The sequence below is a fragment of the Simochromis diagramma genome, unplaced genomic scaffold (assembly GCF_900408965.1).
Source record: "Simochromis diagramma unplaced genomic scaffold, fSimDia1.1 OVJJ01000302.1, whole genome shotgun sequence".
Taxonomy (NCBI): Eukaryota; Metazoa; Chordata; class Actinopteri; order Cichliformes; family Cichlidae; genus Simochromis; species Simochromis diagramma.
The window spans coordinates 9,859,210-9,881,507 of NW_024386792.1; the positions used below are offsets into that span (position 1 = coordinate 9,859,210).

Here is a 22,298-nt window from a genome sequence, read left to right on the forward strand (position 1 = left end):
TTGTTTTTGCCTTGTGAGTCTGTGTGTGCGTGACCTGGAGAAACAAACTGAAGTGGGATCAAAATTAGTTCTGAGCACCTTGGCAGGTGTTCATGTCTGTCTGTTAACAAATTTTATTAAGCAGATGACACATCGATTCCCCCCCCTTTTTTGGCCGAGGCTCTTGTCTCTCTCTCTTTATTTATTTATTTTTTTAAACGCTGTTTCTTTCCAACTGTTTTTTGTATTGACACAAGTCCAAAAAAAACTATTCAGGCTATCACTCTCGTCCTCTACAGCTTTATATTAGCACTATTCTTTAAGCTAAGCTACTATAGAGTGACTGTGCCAGCCCTTAGGCTCATGATGTCCTGGACACTGTCTGTTCTTTTAAAAATATTGACTGTCTTTACAGCTCAGATTTTGGCATGAAGATCAATCTCGGGATCATGACTTTTTGGTGGTAAAATAATTCAAACCAAAAAGAGTTATATTAATAACTAAACACTTTTAGGATGGTGTCATTTGATGCACTCTCTTGGCTGAAGTTTTGTCTGTTTTCAGTGTCTTCTTCATATATATGATGGCACTTGTACCTTTAGGTGTTGTGCTTTACTGACCGACTTTCAATGTATTTTTTTTATCACGAGAATTCTTATCATCTGCCCTTAATCTTTTAAAAGAGATAGACTGGGATGATTTATTTATATTAGCATACATATTGATATACTATATTTTTCGGACCATAAGGTGCACCGGATTATAAAACGCACTGTCGATGAATGGGTCTGTTTTTATACATAAAGCGCACCGGATTATAAGGCGCATTAAGTGAAACAAAACAGTCAGATAAGTCAAACTTTACTCAACTCATTCTTCTTGCTTCCTCCACTTCCGTACCATTGATTTATTAATGTTGAATTCTCTCGCAGCTGCTCTATTCCCATGTTGTTGCAGTATATTAATGACTAACCTCATCTTGTGGTTGGATTATCTTCGTTGTTCTCCTGACTGAAGTTTGGTCTGTTTACAGCATCCTGCCATGCAATTGCATTTGTCAAAAACCATCGGGAACCCTCACGTTTAATTAGTTAGTGGTTCATCCTCCAGCTTCACTGTGTTATGCTTTGTGTTATGCTAACATAGCTGTGTCGCTAGCGATCATAGAGCACAGCATTATATACCAGGTAGCCTAACTTCAGTAACCCTATAAACGTCACTACTGTTTAGTTTTCTGTCTTCATTTATGTTGGAAGTGGTAGCAGAGCTGTACGTTTTAATTTTTTCAGAAATCTCTCAGTAAGAACATGGTATATCATGTTTAGGTAACTAGTGAAACTAGCGAGCTAACTTCCTGCTAACTTCTAACTCCGTTAAATTTAATAAATTCTGTTTTCATGGATACCTGGATGTTAAACGTAATTGTTAAACCTGGTGAAGCAGCAACGCTGATCATTTTATTAAAGTTAAAAGAATATAGACGGTTTTTAACTCTCAGTGTGCTGGACTGCTCGTTTGACTTTGGGACCTGAAGCGGACGGAGTTTTGGACCCAGATTACTCTGAGTTTGCGAGGCTCCTGACTACAGTAGCCGTAATGCTCCGACAATCCATCAAGCGGTGCGGCTTCGTAGCTTACCAAAGTCGTACTACATTTTTTGACAGATGTTTGAGCGCCGTGTACCACATAAAATCGGTTCGAGGTCAGTAAGCACAACCAGAATTCAAACATAAGGCACACCGGATTGTAAGGCGAACTGACAATTTTTGAGAAAATTAAAGGATTTTAAGTGCGCCTTATAGTGTGGAAAGTACGGTAATACAGGGGTCTTAAACTCGCAATCCAGGGGCCACTTGCAGCCCACATCACCCCTACGTGTATGTTGACATGAAGAAATATAAAGCAATCTGGCCCCTGAAGTTACTTTTTTTGCTAGGGAGGATTTGTTTGTTGTTGAGTTCAATGTTAAAATAAGTTCTTTATGAAGCAAAAAATTATTTAATATGAAGGCAACATGAGCAGAGAGTACAAACATTTTGAGGGATTAGCTCTGTTAGTTCAGCGATTCATGTGTAAAGAAAACAATTTTCACTAGTAGTCAAAAACTAATGTGTACAGTTATGTCTGCATTTTTATGTTGTTAAATATGAACAAAATTATAGCAGAAGTGATGCCACGTGTCTGGCTAAAAAGAGAGTACCAATTTGTTTATTTGGTAGTTCAATGAAGGCTTCAGTTAGTTAAGAATGGGGGGGGGGGGGGGGTAAAATTCCGTTCATGTTTGCAGTTTAGTCTTTTTATACAATATTAGAAATTTTAAAAAACAAACAAAACACTACATTTTCGCAAATATTAGTGGGTGTTTTCTTGTTTGTTTGTTTGTTTTTTGTACTACTTGAGCACTAAAGCGGCCCTCCAATGAGATGACAGTGCCAACAGTGCAAGTTTGAGACAGCTGATATAATAAAAAAAACACAATGATAGCAAGCCATGAAGTGGCAGAACATTACATTTCATCTAGCCTAAAGCTGCGTCCACACAGGGAGAGATTCACAGCGATGTGGCGAGCAGAAACCATAGAAAGTGAAAAAACTACTCTGAAGTTGGTTATGTTGGCTCACAGAAAATCTGGCGTGGTGTGCATGTTTAAATATAGGCTCCAGTGCTGTTCCATTGGTTTATCTAGTTTATCTGTTCTTTTCCAACAAAAAAATCTAACCAAATCCCAGTACTATCATACGGAGCCCCTCTGATGACATGGTCCAAAAAAATACTACTTCGTGGGCACGAAATGGGTATAACGTGCCCACGAAATACTTATTTGTGGCAGGCACCTTCAGGCCTGGTGGGTGTGGTCCTGCCAGCTGACCGGTCACACCCAAGGATCCTCACACACACCTGGCACCGATCAAGCCTCGTCGGAGGAGCTACAAAGCAGTGTGGCTGAGAGCTCCTCGACGCTGGATCGTTGAGTGACTACCCGTCAGTGTTCCCAGCAAAATCAGTGAGTGCGAGTCTGTCGCTTTGTAGTTGTGTGTTAACGGCTTCCTCTGTGGATTTTCCAGCAGGAGTGCGGGAACGGGAGAGCAGCGAGCAGAACTTTCACGGGAGCGGAGACACGGAGCAAGAGCACTGAGAAGGAGACACGGCACGGGACTTGGAAACGCACAGGGATTTATTATTGTGTATTGTTTACTTCACTGTAAATAAACGCACTGCATTAATCGCACAGAGTTCCGCATTTTGAGTCCTCCTTCCCCACACACCCACGGTCTGCCACGCAGACCATGACAAAAATAAAACTCAATCATTCTGTCTCTGGCCATGGTGTGTAGGTTTAGCCTACTCTTATGCTTATGTCTCTACGCAGCTGTCCAGGAATTGTATCAACGTGATGTGCGCACGAAATACTATTTCGTGGCCACAAATAAGTATTTCGTGGGCACGTTATGCTATTTCGAGGGCACAAAGTAGTATTTTGTGGCCACAGTTTATTTATTTTTTGGACCATGTCATCAGAGGGGCTCCGTACTATCATGCTACTGAAAGGATTAAATAAAATTAGGATATTGATTTATAGCACTAACGCATCCACTATCTTTGTAATGCCATTATCTTTAAAGGTAACAGTGGAGAGATCAAGTGTAACACAAAACACACATTCAAGTAGTGAAATATTCCTTTACACTGTATAGTAATCAGTTAATTAAAAGGTTGAGCAGAGTCTTAACTTGAAAGGTTTGTTGTTCCCAGTGTGGTGGTAAGGAGGTCAGGCCAAAAGGGCGGAGTTTTATAATGGCCACGAAATCAAACTGTCAGCTTCACAGCCATACGCAACGACTGAATGGCTCCCTGTGTGTGCAGCTTAACTTTAATGCTATTTGGGTTTTCATCTTCCTTTACACCCACTGTTATAGAAGACTTTTATGTGTGTTTACAAATATTTCAGCTGGAGTGCAGATAAAATACTCACTTTCGTCAAGTTGAAATAATTTGCACAGTTTTTAAAACCTTTGTGTTCCTTCAGTTTTTTATTTTTATTTTTGGGAACTAAGGGAACTCTTTGAGCACAAGATTTTTTACAGACTTCAGAAACAGTCACCACTCCTTAAAGAGATCCACATACAAAGACAGGCGTGGGCTGACTATTACTACTAAGTGCTTTTTTTAAATAATGTAATCATTTACTGTAATAATGCAGTAATGACAGCCGGCTACTCATTGATCAGAGCATCAGCATTTCAATTTGATTTACTCTTGTAAGGATTTTGAACTTATTACAGAAACCATCATCAGGCTCTGGGAAATCATTATCATTATTAATCACAAACAAAACTAACAAATTTTACAAAGGTTACACTTTATATCCCAAAAGTTTGATTGTGTTCATCTGGACGTAGCGTTTTCAGTGGGAGAAATGTTTCGTCACTCATCCAAGTGACTTTTCCCCAACCTTATAAACAGTACATTTACACAATGACTGAAACTAGCCCACTGAGTGAACAATGGGCTGTGAGGTCAGTTCCTTGATCACTTACACTTTATAATACAGCCTGTGACTAAGGGCACTATTGGAATTTCCATATATTTTATTTGAAATTACAATGTAATTATATTTAAATGCACACACTTAAAGGTAGCTACACTAGAATAAGGTAAGTCATTTTTTTTCTTTACAGAAAACTAATAAATAATTATACTGTAACTAAATTTAAGTACTAGTGTACAATTTCACTGTCATTTTGCAGAAAAACAAACAATATTTTACATTTTACAGACTGGATCTTGGCTTTTTACATCTTTATATAATATTCATTATGTTGATGTGGAGGATCGATATTCTATTATTGAATTATTCTTGTATTTTACCATTATAAGTGTGATAAGGATCGTTCTTCCCTTCTATATTAAAAATAAATAACAAATAATAATAAATACCATCAGAATTTGCAGGCTTATGTGACCTTGATGATGGAAACAAAGTCTAACTTCATTTTTGTTTTTTCACAACCATTATTAGATACAACTTTCAAAATGAGTGTCGTTTCCTGTAAAATACCTAGAAGTCATGTACTACCTAAAATTACTTATACATTACTTAAATTAAAAATTAACTCATAGTATTATTATTTATTGTAGCATATCTACTTTAAGTATTTGTAAGTAAATAGAATTACAGTGTTATTTCAAATACAGTACACTAAAAATCCATTCAATTGCAGGGGAATTACGCTCTTAATTGCAAACCGCATTACAAAGTGTTACCGAATGTAGTAGTAATGACAATAACCATTAGCATCACAGCCTTTGCTGTCCGTGTATTAGAATTTTAGTGCTTCTTTGCTCCTACCTGTGAGCAGGTATTCGCCTCTCCCCAGCCACCAGTATGACATCACAAAGCTGTCTAGTCCGCAGGTAGCCCTCCATCTTGCGGAAGGTGACATCAGCATGGGACAGAGCGGTAAACATGCACTCCTCCGGACACGCGCACTGCTCCATTGACACACATGAGGACAGCGTGGCACTACTGTTAGACGTCCTGCGCCCACACAATGGCACACAGACAAGGACAAACATCCAACAAACACACACGGACAAAGACAGAAAGAGAAAGAGACAGTAACTTTCAGTGGATTTATTGGTGAACAAAGAGACAGATGTGTGAAGAGAGCTACACCAGCTGTTCTGAGTCATCTAATGTACCCTCTTTGTATGTCGCCAGAAGCAGACAAAAGATCTTTAATGGTTCAATTACTAGGAGTAAATGGCCAGATAAATTTAGCCCTCTTTAAAGAAAATCTGCCAATTAAATAGCTATGGGAGCTAAGCCCATAGGATATGCAGTAATTTACTCTGCTCCCTAATGGCAACCAGTTTCCTTGCATTTATACCAACAACAGGAGACAGAGCAGAGTTTAGGACCAGGAAGTCTTCAACATTACTGTTGAGTTTATTTGTGCATGCGTGTTTGTCAGAGATGAGCTACCCTGTGAATTATCAGCCATCATGGCTCCCAAACCAGCATTTAATTTATGTGAGCCAGTGCTGTACTTCCATTTTTAATTTAACAGCAGAAGAGGCAGGACCGGCCCTGCAGCACAAAGACATAAAAATAAACTGATACTCCAAGGATAATATGAATTCAACTCCACAGTCAGGAGAGAACTCACACTCTTTTAGTGAAGTGTGTGTGTGTGTGTGTGTGTGTGTGCTCAAAGCTCAAGCTGTTTCAAGTCAAACTGTCTTAAATTGCAATTTTTCACTTGCATGTTCTACCAGGAATGAATAAAGAGAAAGCTAGAAAGAGATACACAGACATAAATTGTGTGAAAAGTTGTTACAAAATGTGACTTTTGTACAAAACAATTTAGAGATTGGATTATTTACTCAGAAATCATTGTCACGTGTTGGTGTAGCATGTTAAAAAAAACTATCACTTGGCACTTGAAGTTGCTATACATATTTTCCGATCCATATTTTTTTATACATGTTTGCACATAAATAAATACAGACAGACATTTCCTCTGAATTTCTTTGTGAGATGAAAATGTTTTACAGCACTGACATTAAATATAGGATTCATTAGCTCAAAAGAATGTGTAGTTAAAAATTTTTTTTTTTTTTTTAGTACTGGGGAATTACCACCTGACCATGAATTTTTACATGGTTATTTGTGTTCACTGTTTTAGATTTTCCATCCTACAGCTTTTACTGTTTTGTGTTGAGTCCCAATAGTCTTATCTGTTTTCCTCAGACATAGCAGGCAACTGTTTTGAGCACGGCAACCTCCAAAGGTCCTGTATACAACATAGACTGTATATTAAAAAGATGGATGCATCCTTTTCTTTCTGTTTATGGGTATACACATTTTCCGTTGAGATGCTTTTCTACAGACAAAATCTGCATCTTAATTAAAAGTGTATTTTTGTTCCCCCACCCAACTCAGAAAGGGCATTTTAGGCAGTGACTAAGCATGTATACATAATTGATGCATGCACAATACAGGAGAAGAGACCGTTTTACTGTTACTTTATGAACTTCCCTCTTATTTTTAGCCTTTTAATAAACAGAAATGTAGACTGAGTAAATGAAAACAAAACCAATACTCATGGTTAAAAAAAGAGATTTATTACAAAGTTTATGACTTTTCTTTGGCTCTTTCGGGGTGGAAAAAGAAAAACTCCTTTGCTCAGGAAAACTAATATCAGAGTGATGCACCTTGCTGAAAAGCTCACACTAGGGCTGTGTCAAGTCATCCTGTCCGTGATTATACCACCACAGATTTTTACATCATATCAGAATATCAGTGATATAGCAACACCACACCCTCACGTTCCCTAGCAAGCCTGGCAACGACACAATGCCAGGCATGTTTGAGAGTGAGAGCAGGTTAGCTCCCCGATGACGGTTTAGTAACTAAAAAGAGAAGAAAGCTACTTCAGCAACCTCCAACAAAAGCAGCACACTTTGCTTGCTTGCTTCTTGCTAAAGGTGTAAACGACAAATTTGCTTCATAGTTTGAGGCATCATCGAGTACAACCAGACTACAAAGGCTCGGCTGGAGGAGGATGTGCTAGCAACAGCTGATGTGCAACCCAGTGGATGGAAATGGTGCAACAGAAGTGCTTTAAGTAGCTGGTTAAATAGCTCGACCCAAGATACAACATCCCAGAAAGAAACTACATTTCAGTTTAAACTGTATTATGTGACAATACTGTGCAGACTCCTGAAAACTTCCAAGGTTAAGTATTAAGCCAGCAGCTTTTGCCTTTTAGAGTTGCCAGCAGCAAATCTAATGCTGTTGCTGCTGGCATCTTGTCATAAATATAATTATTGCAAATTTCCTTGAAATAGTGTGATAAAAATTTGAGGATATATCACCCACCCCTAGCTAGTCCTAGCTAAAAAAAACAAAGAAACAAAAAACTTAAGGATTCAAAACAATAGTCTACAAACTGGAGTGTGACCCCAGAGTGGCTACAGCCACCTTCAATATACTGTCTATCGCCTGCTCAGCATCAAACCTAATAACCTGCTACTGCATATAATAAGGCTGTTGCAAATATTCTTAATGTGATTATAATTGAATATAAAAATAAATTAGAACATTTGTGTGTGAAAATGAAATCTGTTGTGGAAAATAAAATCAACATTACCACTTTTTGTCTCCCGAGTGACACAGAAAGCAAAGCTGGCTTTCCACCTTTAGATACAACGCTGCCGAGGGGTTAACGGCGCATCCAGGAGAGTGAGAGCAGTGAATGATTTATCCTACCTTAATTAGGGAACATAAGTGGACAGATGTGAGCTGAACAACTGAGGGTCAGTGTTGTTAAGTTCTAACATTCATCTAGTTGTCATTTTCTTCTTTAAAGAAGAAAATGACATTTTGTTTTAGCAACTTTCTCCATTCTCCAGCTGCTTCCATTTTCACACCGGATACTCTTCCTGATGCAATCCCCATGGGATCTGATTCTCCTCTCGAAATCAGGATCTTTTGCTTGTTAGGCGAATGTGTGAACCACTCCATATGGAGCCAGGCTGTTTCTATGTCTAACACTTTGTAATAACGGTGAGCTAACAACATTTTTAAGCCAGCTTAATAGTTAGTGCTTGTGTCTATAAAAATGTCTTAAAAATACAAAACTCTCAGATGCTCAAGCCCGACAAGGATCTAGAGAGACTGGAGATGTAACACAAGATTTAATGGCTCAACTCTGTTTGGGTTTTTGATAGCCCTAACATAATGAACCATTTTTCTAGCTAAAGACTCTTTATTTATCAATAACCGACAGATTTACATTTATGTGGACAGAAAAGCGACCTCTTAAGCGGAGGTCCGCACCTGCTTGATGTTAGAGCAGGCATAACAAGGTCACCATTTCAAACCAAGTTAATGCAAGCTTAGGTCTTACGAGATAAGAACTCATTTGTGACTTTAATGAACAAACTCTCACTCTGTTTAAAAAAAAAGAAAATAATGTGCACCTGGTGTGTTTATGCACATATTTAGTATAATCACGTGATTAGGGATGGGTATCGTTTAGGTTTTATCCGATACCAGTACCAAACCGGTACTTTTGAAACGGTGCCGGTGCTTAAACGGTGCTCGAACTGGTGCTTAAAGAATGGAAAACACAAAATTGGTCCAAAAACCTCTCATGTTCAGCCGTTTTTTTTGTAAAAAGATAACAATGTTAGACTTTTCTGCAGCTATAGGGCATATATGGCATCACTCTTGGCTGGAAGCAGTGCTTAATCAATGGAAAAAAAACACAAACTTTGTCCAAAAACCTCTCGTGTTTAGCTGTTTTCCACTTTTTCTTTGGTCATTTTAGCCTTTTTGGTCAGGGTGAAGGGAGTATGTGCCATCAAATAAGAAGACAGCCGCATGTAACTATGACTGTGTTTGCTAGTTCACCTTACATGCATTAATGTAATAACGTGGTTAGCCTACTCAACGTAAATTACACACGAACAACATTAAGCTACTCACGCGGAGAAGAACGGCTGCTGCTGCCATCATCATCCTCATCATTTCTGCTACACTGGCAGGGCTACGGGCCAGGACTCTAATCTTCGGGTTTTTGGGGGATGTTGCTAACTCCGGGTCCGATAACAGGCACCACACCCGCAGTAGAGGTGCACAATGTGAGGTCTCGCAGCAAGCTATCAAATACGGCGCATTTCTCGGCTTTTAACAAAACGCTATGCATCGCCAGGTGTTTCATCAGATTCGAGGAGTTACCTCCTTTGCACAGTATCACCTTAAAGCACTTGTTGCTGGCTGCTGAGTTTGCATCTTTTGCTGAGAAGTACAGCCAGACTTTTACCACTTCGCTTTGGGCATTTTTAATCTGTAGCTCTGCTCTAAAAGAACGTACGTACCTGGGCCCGCCTACTATCCTTGCAAAGGTAAAATGATTGGCTGGAATCCAAAGTGTATGACATCCCAGGAAAAAAAAAAGCACCGAAATAAAGCACCGAAATGTGTGCTGCTTTTCGGTCTGGTTACTACCGTTTATGTCAGAATGGCACCGGATACCGGTACCCATCCCTACATGTGATACAGCCAGGCTCATCTCTGCCTATGTGCATTCTCTCTCTGTCCTGTTCCAACTTTCATATCTCCAACTAATCTCATTACTCACTCTCTTCATTCCACCTCATCCCAACATTAATCTTTGCCTCAATTTTCTCCCTCTTTCCTATCCCGTTCCAACCCTCCAAGGAGGCTTTTTGGCTGGCTTTCCTGCTCTCTAGCATGTGCATGTGTGTGTGTGTGTGGATGTGTGTCTGTAGACGAATGGTGTGGCTAAATACTGCCAGAGGAGACGGCTTTGAAGTAGGGGAACGCTGCCTTCCAGTCCCCTTAACTGAGCCTGGCAACCACTCAATATGGACAGAGAGAGAAAGGAGGAAGAGAGAGTGTGTGTCTAGGGCAAATCAACACCATGAAGCCAGATTTTTTAAACCCCCGCACCAGGCAAGGGCACTCGCCCAACTGTCATTGGGTGTCTCTCTCCCAGCCTCTTTAATACGCTCACTTCCCAACACATTAGCAAGGGAAAAAAAGAAGGGGTGGAGGGGGAGGGCAATGAGTGGCCAGGGGTGGGCAGAGATGAATGTGGGACAGGAGGAGAAAAAGGGTAAGTAAGGGAGGTACACCAGGATTAAACGAGGGAAAGCTGGGTGGGGTGTGAAAGTGAAAAGGAGAGGAGGAGATGAGTGGAGCCGAGCAGCGCCTTCAGTCGCTCTGGGATTCTGTGCGCGTCCCTTCCCATGATCCCATTTGGGATTCTGCCACCCGTGTTTTGGAGTATCACACTGTACACAGGAGCTCTCTGAGGATGAATCGCACAGAGAAACACACAAACAAACCCCCACACACCACAAAACAAACATGCTGAAAAGCTACACATGTATGCAGCATACACTAATGTCTGGGTTGGTATGGCAACAATAATGTGCGCAAGGACATGGCTTCGTCCGTATACGTTTCCATTCAGACTCGTGCAGTGAAAATTTTCTCTGCCTGTGTTAACGAGGCATGTGCGTGTGTGCGTGCTTGTGTTACTATTAGGCACAAGTAATTTGCCGTGTAAGCGCCGCCGGACTCCCATCATCACTGAAGATACGACATTAAGCCTTGCATAACAATGGGTATTTTTAAGACCTCAGTTTTCTCCTTCACAAGCAGAAACATACACATTTTGCGGTGAAAACAAGTTCATGAAGAGACATCAAAGATGAGTCGGTTTTTAAAAAATAGGTATATCAACTTTGGCTCTGATGAAAGCTGTGTGTGCACACATGTGCGTGCATTGTTTCCAATGAACCTTTTATATTTTCTGATGTGTATGGGGAACACGGAGTACGATAGAAGGCTACCAGACGCATTTTGCCTGTATAGTAAACACACCTAAAGAAGCTGCCTAAACATTGCCCGTATTTTACAACTGCATCACAATAATATAAGTGTGGTTAGGACATCCTAATTACCCTGTTTTCCTATCTCCAAGGCAACTATTAATTAAATGGCTTTTTCACACCACTACAGCTGGATGGCCACACAGATGCAACACACTTCTTTCCGCATGTGAACACAAGCATGCAGAACCCTAAGGATTAAGAATAAAAGCCTTCGACTCTGATGCTGAAAACAAAACAATACAAATGTCAAGTGCAGTATGCAGCAACATGCAGAGCTCAGCCCTAGAGTCATATTGTAAATGACTCTGAAAATCCCATAAGCACAAGAGTGAATTTCTGTTTGTTTTTGCATGCATCGTCTAATAACAGAGCCTGACTGGTGAAGTGTTATTAGTTGGTTGGAGGGAGAAGTCAGTGCACCACACCCAAATGTACTCAGCCCTCACCTTCTCTAGCCATCTTTCCATCTGTCTGCATGTTGAGAGTGGTGAGAGCATGCTGTCTGAACAGCCTTCTTATTCTATTAACTCATCAGGGGGGAATTCAGCTTCCATAGACCCTGTGTGCGCCAGAGATCAAAAGGAACAACAATAAAGAAAATAAATGGTAAATGGCCTGTATTTGTATAGCGTTTTTTCTAGTCCCTAAGGACCCCAAAGCGCTTTACACAACCTGTCATCCACCCATTCACACACTGGTGATGGCAAGCTACAGTGTAGCCACAGCCACCCTGGGGCGCACTGACAGAGGCGAGGCTGCCGGACACTGGAGCCACCAGTAGGCAACGGGTGAAGTGTCTTGCCCAAGGACACAACGACCGAAACTGTCGAAGCCGGGGCTCGAACCGGCAACCTTCCGATTACAAGGCGAACTCCCAACTCTTGAGCCACGATTGCGAATAAATTCACATTTTCTATTTAATTGTATTTCTTCCTTTTGAGCTATTGTACTTGTTTAAGCCATTTCATTTGTCGTTAATGTTTGGCCTACTACAACACATGATTCCAACGTAAATGAAAGTAGATCCCATCTTAGCAACGCACTAGACTGCAAACAGCCCAACTAGAAGAATTACAGCTTGCCAAATGCTCTTCTGATAAGTTGAAGCTAACACCGAGGAGTTCTCTACTTGTTTAAACTTTTCAGGGAAGTGTGCGTCTTTCACACAACTAAGTGCAGAAATTCTGCTCACAACTTTCACCTGAAAAGTCAGAAACTGCCAACAGCATCCCCCTACTACTACCTGCAAGAGCTGGAGTCTGTTTCCGGGTGGTTGTTGTTCTCCTCGTTGCATGCTGCTGCCGCCACCGCTGCTGTCGCCGCCGCCTCCTCCTCCTCCTCAACCCCGGGGGGCTCGGGCACCAGCTGGGGTGCAGGGGCCTCCCCGGGGGGCTCCATGCTCGTCACGGGGCGAGAGCGACGTTGAGGCGGCGGGGAGACCCAGGACAGCGCTGCGGAGGAGCTTCGGCACTCTGGCTGGCTGAACGAGCGGGGACAGGAGCTCCCCGTCGCTCCAGCTGCCGCTCCTCCCGGACCGCCCCGACTCCCAGCCGGATCAGCAAACTTTCTGCTGCTGCCGCTGCCGTTACACAGGTTAGACCCAGCGCTGCCACTGGCCACCAGACCGCCGTGACTCCCCGCGCTGGGGTTTACGCTGTTTGAATTCGAGTTGCTAGAGCTAACTGAGGGTCCGTCTCCGGAGCTGCCGCCCGCTCTCCTGCCGGGGAAGTAGTCTCCTAGCGGCGGGGAGTGAGGCGGAGGGACCGCGGGGTGACCGAACCACCTCCATCGGATCCTCAGGATCTGCTTCACATCGAACTCCTTCCGCGAGGAAGAGCCCGAGCCGCTACTCGACATTCCAGGGCTCGACACGAGGAAATGGCGGGGGAGATCCCGTGCCGCTCTGCCGTTAAAACTGTACACTGCACTGCACGCGCGTCTCTCCTGGCAACCGCACGCCCGGTAACCGCGACTGGAGGAGTGAGCTGAATATAGCGGAGTATACAGACACACAAAGAGAGAGAGGGAGAGAGGAGGAGGAGATCTACTCTTAAGAGCCAGAGCATTTCAAGTAACCACAAACATCTGCCACAAGGACACGTTCATGTCACACAGCTCTGCCAAATGACACAGAGCTGAAAAAGAGTGGACCATCACCATCACCGTCTTTTTCCCCGTCATTACTCAACAGGCCAGACAATCAGTCGATATTAATTAATAGGAGATGGAAGCCAGCAGACAGGCAGTTTGTTGTGCGCGCTGAGGTCGATTAGTCGATCAAAATGAAAATAACGACCAACTAGGGCTGCTGCTAACTGTTTTCAGGATCGATAAAGTAATTTTTGGTTCTATCGATTAATCCCAGAGCACTCTGGAAAATGTAAGAAGTCCGTGAAAAATGTGAAATTGCTTGTTTACTAAAAGGATGCAACCTTCAAAGCTGAAAAAAAGAAAAAGTGCTGTTTCACTTGGTGCCTGAGGCTGCATCCTAAAGTCAGTCCCCACGGGCAGCCATGTTAAAATGTCTAACGGTACAGCCTTAAAATGCATGTTTACAGCCTGCTGCAAAATACAGCGTTGGCAGAGTGAACATTTTGTTGCTGCTCTTTGATACTACTTCAAAAAAAATTCTTACAACTTAAAACTTTTTTAGCTTTAAAAAGTATTAATGGGGGTATTTGACTTAACTCAATCAAAAAAAAAAAAAAAACACAAGAGGAGAGGCAATACTGTCAAACTGTTGCAGTTTGGCGTGCACTCACACATGCACAAGTCCCCAAATCACAGGTTATAAACCAAAATCCACAGTCACACCCTGTATAATTAATAAACCTGTGCAGTGGGCCACCTTTACAGGCTACAGGGTAGAATCCATAATTACAGTAATAAAAGTGCAAAAATAACTTAGGCTGGAAGTAAAGCAGGAGAGATTGGGGGTGGCTGTAGTGCAGAAGGTAGACCAGGTCAGCCACTAGTCGGAAGGTTGGTGTTTCAGTACCTGGCTGCCGTAGCCCTTGTGCCAAAGTAACCTTGGGCACGATACTGAACCCTGAGGTGTTCTCTGATGCCTTGATTGGAGTGTGAATGTTAGATAAAAGCACTTAATGAACTTAGATATAGGCATGTTGTGTAAAGCGCTTTGAGTGTTTAGATAGAGTAGAAAAGTGCTGTTTAAGAACTTTTTACCATGTTTTCCCCCAAAGTACAAAAAACGATCGACTGTTAGTGCAGAATAGCCTCAACAAATTAATATTAATTGTAGCAGAATCGTGCTTTCCAACTACCTATACAAGCTAAAGAATAACCTCTTTTTAGCTCCAAAGAGATGTGAGGGGTACTCATAGTCTTACCTGCACAGGCCCATACGCTCCAACTCAGCTTCCTCCTCAGTCATGCGGCCAAGAACTAAGCTACTATTAACCAAATAATTACCTTGAGCTTGAGCTGCAGTAACATATTGATGTGGGTATTAAATTTCTTCATTAACAAACTGTATGACTTCATTCTATGCATAGCTGCTTTCTTCTTCTTCATATTTTGGCTGCTCCCTTTAGACGTTGCCACAGTGAAACACCCCATCCCTAGCATCCTCATCTCTCTGCCTTCACTACATCCACAAATCTTCCTCTTTTTCCAACTTCAACATCCTTTGTCCGGTGTATCCTGTATCCCTCCTCTGCACATGGAGGACCATGTCAGCCGTTTCTCCAAAGTGTCCATCTGATACACTCATTTCTAATACTGCACCATCCTGGTCAACGTCAATGAAAATCTTAGCACCTCCTGCTCCACCTTTTTCTTTCTTTGTGTCCAAACCATATATCACAGTAGGCCTCACTGCCACCTTATAAACTTTCCCTTTCACTCTTGCTACTTTCCTTCTGTCATAAATCACAAATCATATTCATCTCCACCTGCTCCACCCTACCTGGTCTCTCTTTGTCACCTCTCTTGTCCCCCCAGGTGTATGTCAGTAGAATTCACAGACAACAGTGACCTTTAAGGAACCCCATAACTGCATTTGTGTGTATTTTTAAAGGACTATCTAACAAATTACGGTTCATTGTGTGGTACTTCAGTTTTGCTGAGGGAAATTCTTGTAGTTTTTTTTTTTTTAAAGTCCACGCTAATTAGCTGATATGTGTGTGTGCATTGCACCCACGCAGCTTATGAGTGCAGCTTGCCAACCAAGCTACTGCTCCACCCTTTAATCCACATCTGGCTCCAAAATAAAGCAACAGGGAAACAGCTAAAACCTTCCAAATGTGGAGTTCAGTGGGTGACGCCACAGTTAATTTTGTGATTTTCAAGTAAATGCAACAAACATCCCACTAGTGTGAGGCTGAATTTCACATAGTAACAATTTTGGTATTCACCTTTAGTGAAAGAGCTTTAGTGTTAAGACTCTGGTTGCAACAACAGGGCACGGTTCAGGTTACATAGGATAATTTGTAATAAGTCGTTACAGAGCTGCTAAGAGACAAACAGGTGTCTTTGTAACTTTCAGTGAACATGAAGGTTTGTGAGGCTGCAGCAATCATTACATGGTAATCAGAGACTCTAAAATGTAATGAGGCGGTGGACACATCCTCTTCATCATCTTCTTTCCCACCTTGTCTAATGGTGTTCACTCACTCCTTTCTGCACCCTTATTTCTCTGAGTCGCCGTCCATGTTATTGCCTCTGAACAATCTTACACTTTTTGGAAGCCGGCTGCAATACACTGATGTGATGATTTGTTTCTTACGCAGATATTGAAAATAGCCAGCACTGCCTCAAATCACCACAGCGGGGAGGCCTGAGTTTTCCTTGAGAATAAGATTTCACCACACATGCACAATCTTAGACAGACATGTCTCTTGTTTTTGGCCCATGCACATGAGCTTACTCCTCTTCTCTATAAGCCATTACTATCATCCATCCATTACTAGGCTCCTTCCTTCACCTCCCCCTTTTCTCTCCATCTGCAATGCAGCAGCTATTCATGGACAATAATGATCTGTGGGAGTGGGCCCTGTGGGAGCCATCCCATGCAGACACACTCGGGGCACCCGGCGGCCCAGCCAGGCAGAACCTTCTTCCCTTCCCGCAGTAACCCCGGGACGACCACAGGATGTGCCAGAGCCAGAGAGCCGGAACACCTTATGTTCTGGATGGAGTCCCACCAACAGGAGGGGACGGATGCTTTAGGAGTCCCACTCTAGCAAAAATCAATAAGTCAAACAGCTGAGGTCAGTTTGTGAATTACACAGATGGGAGATGTGTTACTCATAGATTGGCCCTGCAGAGCAACAGCCAGTCGGAGAGATTCATTTTTTCCATAAATAAATGACTGAGAGGAGCAGTTTAATACGGCCGATTTAACTTTCACCGCTTTTGTTTGCCAGGTTCTGAGAAACAGGGCTTTTCTTCAGCTTCAGGATGTGCTGATGACTAAGTGCAGGACCACCCTGCTGCTTTATCCGATCAATACTACAAAGTCAATACAAATGCACACAGACACAGGCACATAGAACACACACACATAAACCAAGGCTTTGAGGAAGCATGAAACCAGCAGCAGCATCATTATTAAAGCAAAGAAATAACAAAAAGTCAAGGAAGCGAGAACGATTTCACAGTGACACATCATACTCCTTTAGAAGGAAACACTATCTTTAACTTGTTAGAGACACTGGACTTATTTATACATGCACTCGCCAGACACTTTATTAGTTACACCTGTTTAACGGATTACAATGCAAATATCTAATCAGCCAATCACATGGCAGCAACTCAGTGCATTTAGGCATGTGGACAGGGTCAAGAACACCTGCTGAAGTTCAAACTGAGCATCAGAATTGGGAGGAAAGGTGTTTTAAGTGACTTTTAACATGGCAGATGTGCTTCTCTGAGCATTTCTGAAACTGCTGATTTACTGTGATGATCCCACACAACCGTCTCCCCAATGGAAAAGAGAAAGTATCCAGTGAGCAGCAATTCTCTGGGAGAAAATGCCTTGTTAATGCCAGAGATCTGAAAAGAATGGCCAGCTTCCTTTGAGGTGATAGGAAAGCAAAAATAACTCAAATTACCTCTGGTTACAGCCAAAGCATGCAGAAGAGCATTTGTGAATGCACAACATGTTGAACCATGAAGCAGGTGGATTACAGCAGCAGAAGACCAAACCAGGAGGCCACTCCTGTCAGCTAAGAATAGGAAACTTAGGTTAAAATGCAGATGGGATCAACAACATTGGGCAATAGAAAATTGGAAAAATGTGGCTTGGTCTGAAGGGCCTTGACATTTGGATAGGTTCAGGTGCTTTGTGGCTTAGACTGCTACTGGATGTGTAATGGTGTGGGGGGTATTTTCTTGATACACTTTTCAATACTAACTGAGCATTGTGTAAACACCACAGCCTATCTGAGGATACTTGTTGAACCCGTTGAACCATCCCTTCATGTGCCCATTGTCTGATAGCCCCATGTCACAAAGCTTAAATCATCTGAAACTGGTTGTTTGAACATAGCAATTAATTCACGCTGCTCAAATGGCCTCCACAATCCAAAAAGCACCTCTACGATGTGTTAGAATGAAAAATTCACAACAAATGTGCAGCATGTGTGATGCCATCATGTTAATATGGACCAAAATCTCTGAGGAATGTTTGCAGCATCTTGTTGAATGTATACCTCAAAGAATGAAAGCAGTTTTGAAGAAAAAAGGGAGTCCAACTTAGTATAAAAACACATATATCACATGTGCAAAAGAGCTAAACAACCTTAATTTAAATCTATCGGCAGTATTCTGCTTTCTGGAGACCATTCTCCAGGCTGAGAGACCACAAGGCATAGCACATATAAAGGCAGGTGCAGCGAAGGGCTGCAAAGATGTATAATACAATAATAGTTCCTTTGATTTCATGTGACTTTCCAATTACCACTGAGTCTGTGCAATTTCCCCACAGTGAGAGAAATTTATCACATAACATCTATGTATGCATGAGCACAAATCCTGAGATTTCTAGTACAAATCTGTCATTTAACTGGTGGGGTTGTAAATAATGTGATCTTTATTTTTTTTTTTAGTTATGCTGTGTTTAGACCATAGAAACTGAAAATGGATGTGTTTTTTGAAAAGTGAAACCAACATGGAAGTCCTGTGATTGCACAAAGGTTTGTGAGACAAAAACCCACGACTCCCACAGCAAACATTTCCTGATCAGGTGAGTCGCTTGTTTCAGGTCATACTGAATAAAATATCAAGTTCATTTTGTAAAGCGGTCGTTATTAAGAGTCAGAGATTTCAGCACTGGCCCCTTTTTTGTCTCTTCCGGTTTCAAAACAACGAGATGGTGATAACACTCAGCTTCACTAACCAGTGAGTGATGTCACAGTGGCTCTGTCTGTCTCTTATACTGTCTATGGTTTCGCCTCCTTGTAATTGTGTGAATGCTAAACTAAAATGTATCAGGGGTATTTTTTTTAAAAATTAAAGCCCACTTATTCTGTTAAAAAGGGCCTTTAAGCAGCACTGCATTAGAAACAGTTACACTTCTGTTTTTAATTCACCTCGTTGGCTCATGAACACTTCCAAAAAACATTTTTCATTCCACCATCCACAGATTCAAGATCAAAGTATACAAAGAAGAAAAAAAAAATATGAACAAGATCCAGAAATGCCTTTTCTTCTCCTAAAATCACTTAAAATGGACTAAGAAGAAATGGAAAACTGTCCTTTGGTCTGAATGAACTAAACTTGCAATACTCTGAGGAAATGATGAGCATAGGGGCAACATCTGACTTGTTTTACCACACAGCTCAAAAGCCAGCATCTGTGATACAATTAGGTTGCATTAATGCACGTGTCTTAAGAAACCTTCATATCTGAAGTCAACTTTAATACTAAATGATACACACGTGCATATGGTGCAGTCTAGCAGTTGTCCTACTTTTCAGACCTGTCACCTCCTGGTGATGTACGGAGCATTAGGAAATGAAAAAGGCTTTGCCAAGACACCAGTCTCCTCACTTCCCAATAAGCTATCTTAAGAAAAGATGAGGTGAAACAACACAGGAGTCGGTATAAAATGTCTTTGAAATGTCTTGGTAGCATTAAATTTGAAATGACCACACATGTTAGAAACAAACAAACAAAAATAAGAACAGTTGCAACATATATTTGATATTTGATACAGCATCCTAGAATTACTTTCAATTAAATGAGTTTCAATGATTACATTCGACTGTACACATACAGTCTGTGTTTGACTTACTGTTTTTTGTTGTTAAAATGGCAGCTAAGTTAATAATTTACATACCCATCTTGCACATTGATTTACTCTCGTAACTCCTAACTGAACATAAATTCTGCATCAGCATCAATTTGGCTGTGTTCCCTCTTGCGAGTGGATTCCTCCCAGGCATGAGTGGTTATATATTTACATCAGCTTGTGTTCTGGGAACCGAGAATAGATTTCACATTTCATTTATGTGCTGTTGAGTTTAAGAGACCCTGTATTAAAGGGTTATCTGGATAACTTTATAATCCGGCCTTCTCTCTCCCACTGAGCCCTCCTCACAACTATAAAAAACCCCAACAACTAAGGAGTCAGAGAGCAAACCAATGCATTTCTGTGCTACTCACAGTGGAAATGCACTCCTGTTAATGGGGGAGGCTGGGAATGGGGCTCAGAGGGGGAATGAAACAGAGGAATGACGGGTCATTCGGCTCTGGTCTCCTTCAGTTGGATCTAATCATTGGTCACTTGGCAGAAGCCTCCTTGAGCGGCCTACTGTTATTGGTCTCCTGGCTGTGGTAGTCCAAGGCTATCACTCACAAATCTCTAGCGCAACTTTATGGCTCTACAACAACATACACAAACACCCACACCCACACCCAAGAAAATGACACCGTGAAAGTCCCTTCACACACACTCCTCCCTTGATAAGCTTCCTGTTTATGTGCATTCACGCATGCATGCATACCGTCATGGTACTGGGTGTGGTGTTCAAAACAGTGTTAATGTTTTAATTATTAATATTCTGTAATTTAGTGGTCGCGTCTCAGTCTGTGTCTCATGTTTCCCGTTTTATTTTGATAGTGCCTCGGCTGGTGTTAGAGTGTTCAGTTTTGCTTCCTCTCGGTCTTGTGTGTGTGATTAGTCCCAGCTGTGCTTCCCTCCTGGTCCTCATCCCCTCATTACCCTTCTGTGTATTTAGTGCTCAGTCTTCCACTGTCTGTTGTTGGGTTGTCTGTTTACCTCCCTCATGTTTCCTAAGTCCCAGGTTTCTTCAGGTCTCAGGTTCCCGGTTTCTGTATTGTGTTTCTATGCACCTCATGTCTTTATGTTTAGCGTTCCCCAGTTTAGGCTTTTGTTAGTTTATCACAGCCTCCCATCGCCTTTTGTTTGTAGTGTTTTGTGGAGCCCAAAATAAAGGCTCTATTTTTGTTAATATCCACCTCCATCTGCATTTGGGTCCACATTCTCTTCACTCCACGTCGTCCGCCACTGCAGACGTGACACATGCACTAACATACAGCTGGTAAATACAAATTGTAGCACACCATCTGATTCGTGCACATGTACTTCATAAATATTCAGCTACGCACTCTCAAAGTCACATAAATACAAACACAGAGTCAAATAAAAATAGGTAGCAGCATCGAGGGAAAGCTGTCGTAAAAGATTTTATAGGGCCAGAAAGTGAAACTTTATCTGTCTGGCCTTGCTGTGATGATCAGCTCATCTCTCATGACTGATGTTCATCCTCCAAAGGGCCTCTTCCAATCTCTGTCTTTACTTATTCCCTCTTCCTCTTTCCACTTCTTCTTTTCTTCCCTACGGTTGGCTCCGTTTCGAAAAATCTCTACTTACCCCCTTTGTTTTCCTTCCCACCCACACTCTCTGCTTTTCTCCACAATCTCCTTCCCAACCTCAATTTCCTCAAGCTGGAAATTGAGGTTGTTGCATCCCTGCTATTATACTTCGCTCGTGTCTCTCTCTCTCTCTGTGTGTGTGTGTGTGTGTGTGTGTGTGTAATGGCGGGACTCTGGTGCTGATTCCCTGAGGTGTGAACCTCCAGGGATGTCACTACAAAAGCTATTGTTCCATATAGGCATACACCCATCAAGACTTGTTTTCAAAATACGCCGAGCATAAAGCTCTGAAGATGAGCTATACGCCACCTATAGATTCAGCATGCATACACATGACAACCAAACAGTGTACTTTCATTCAAGTCACGACCACTGCATCATACACAGGCATTAACACTGCCAGCTTTGGTCTGTTGTGTTGCTTGGTACTGTAGCTGCAGGCGAGTCCGTCCTTGAGACTCAAAGCAGGCTCAGACCGGCCAAGCAAATAATTACCTCTCCACATTGCCACACCAGCAGCACCCGCCCATCACATGAATGAGGCAGGGAGTGTGTGTGTGTGTGAGAGAGAGAGACACACAGAGAGAGGAAGATTGCAATTAAATTCATCTGGAGGCACAGCATTTAATATAATTGAACAGAAAATAATTTCACACCGACTAAAGGATTTACAAGGCAGAAGGATTTTGGAATGTGAGTGAGTGTGAGTGAGTGAGTGAGTGAGTGAGTGAGTGAGTGAGTGAGTGAGTGAGTGTGTGTGTGTGTGTGTACTCTAAGTCTGTTAATTCAACTCAAAAACTGTAATTCAAAGGTTGAGTAGCATCTTACTGTACATTATCCATCCATTTCATCTTCCTAACTGCTTATCCAGTTCAAGGACAGCCTATCCCATCCATCACTGTGTACAGCCCGGGCAGGTCGCCAATCTATCTCATGCCTGACACAGAGAGACAGACAGCCACTCACAACTAGCATCAACCTGTTAACCTAACATGCATGTCTTTGGACTGTGGGATTAAGCCAGA

The 22,298-nt window shown here is 42.0% G+C and overlaps 1 protein-coding gene across 2 annotated transcripts in view; it reads right to left on the bottom strand.

Annotated features, from left to right (window-relative positions):
* The window catches only part of klhl5 (kelch-like family member 5), a 45,343-nt gene extending 23,351 nt beyond the window's left edge, over nucleotides 1-21,992 (bottom strand). The window contains exons 1-2 of one of the 2 annotated variants that reach the window (XM_040024321.1): nucleotides 12,656-21,989; nucleotides 5,330-5,518 (exon numbers count right to left, since the gene is read on the bottom strand). In XM_040024321.1, the coding sequence (XP_039880255.1) occupies nucleotides 5,330-5,518; nucleotides 12,656-13,269 (803 nt within the window). In that variant the 5' untranslated portion in view covers nucleotides 13,270-21,989. Of the gene's footprint in view, nucleotides 1-5,329; nucleotides 5,519-12,655 lie in introns of both variants that reach the window. The other variant, XM_040024320.1, reaches the window with a different exon arrangement.
* Between the last annotated feature and the right edge of the window lie 306 nt (nucleotides 21,993-22,298).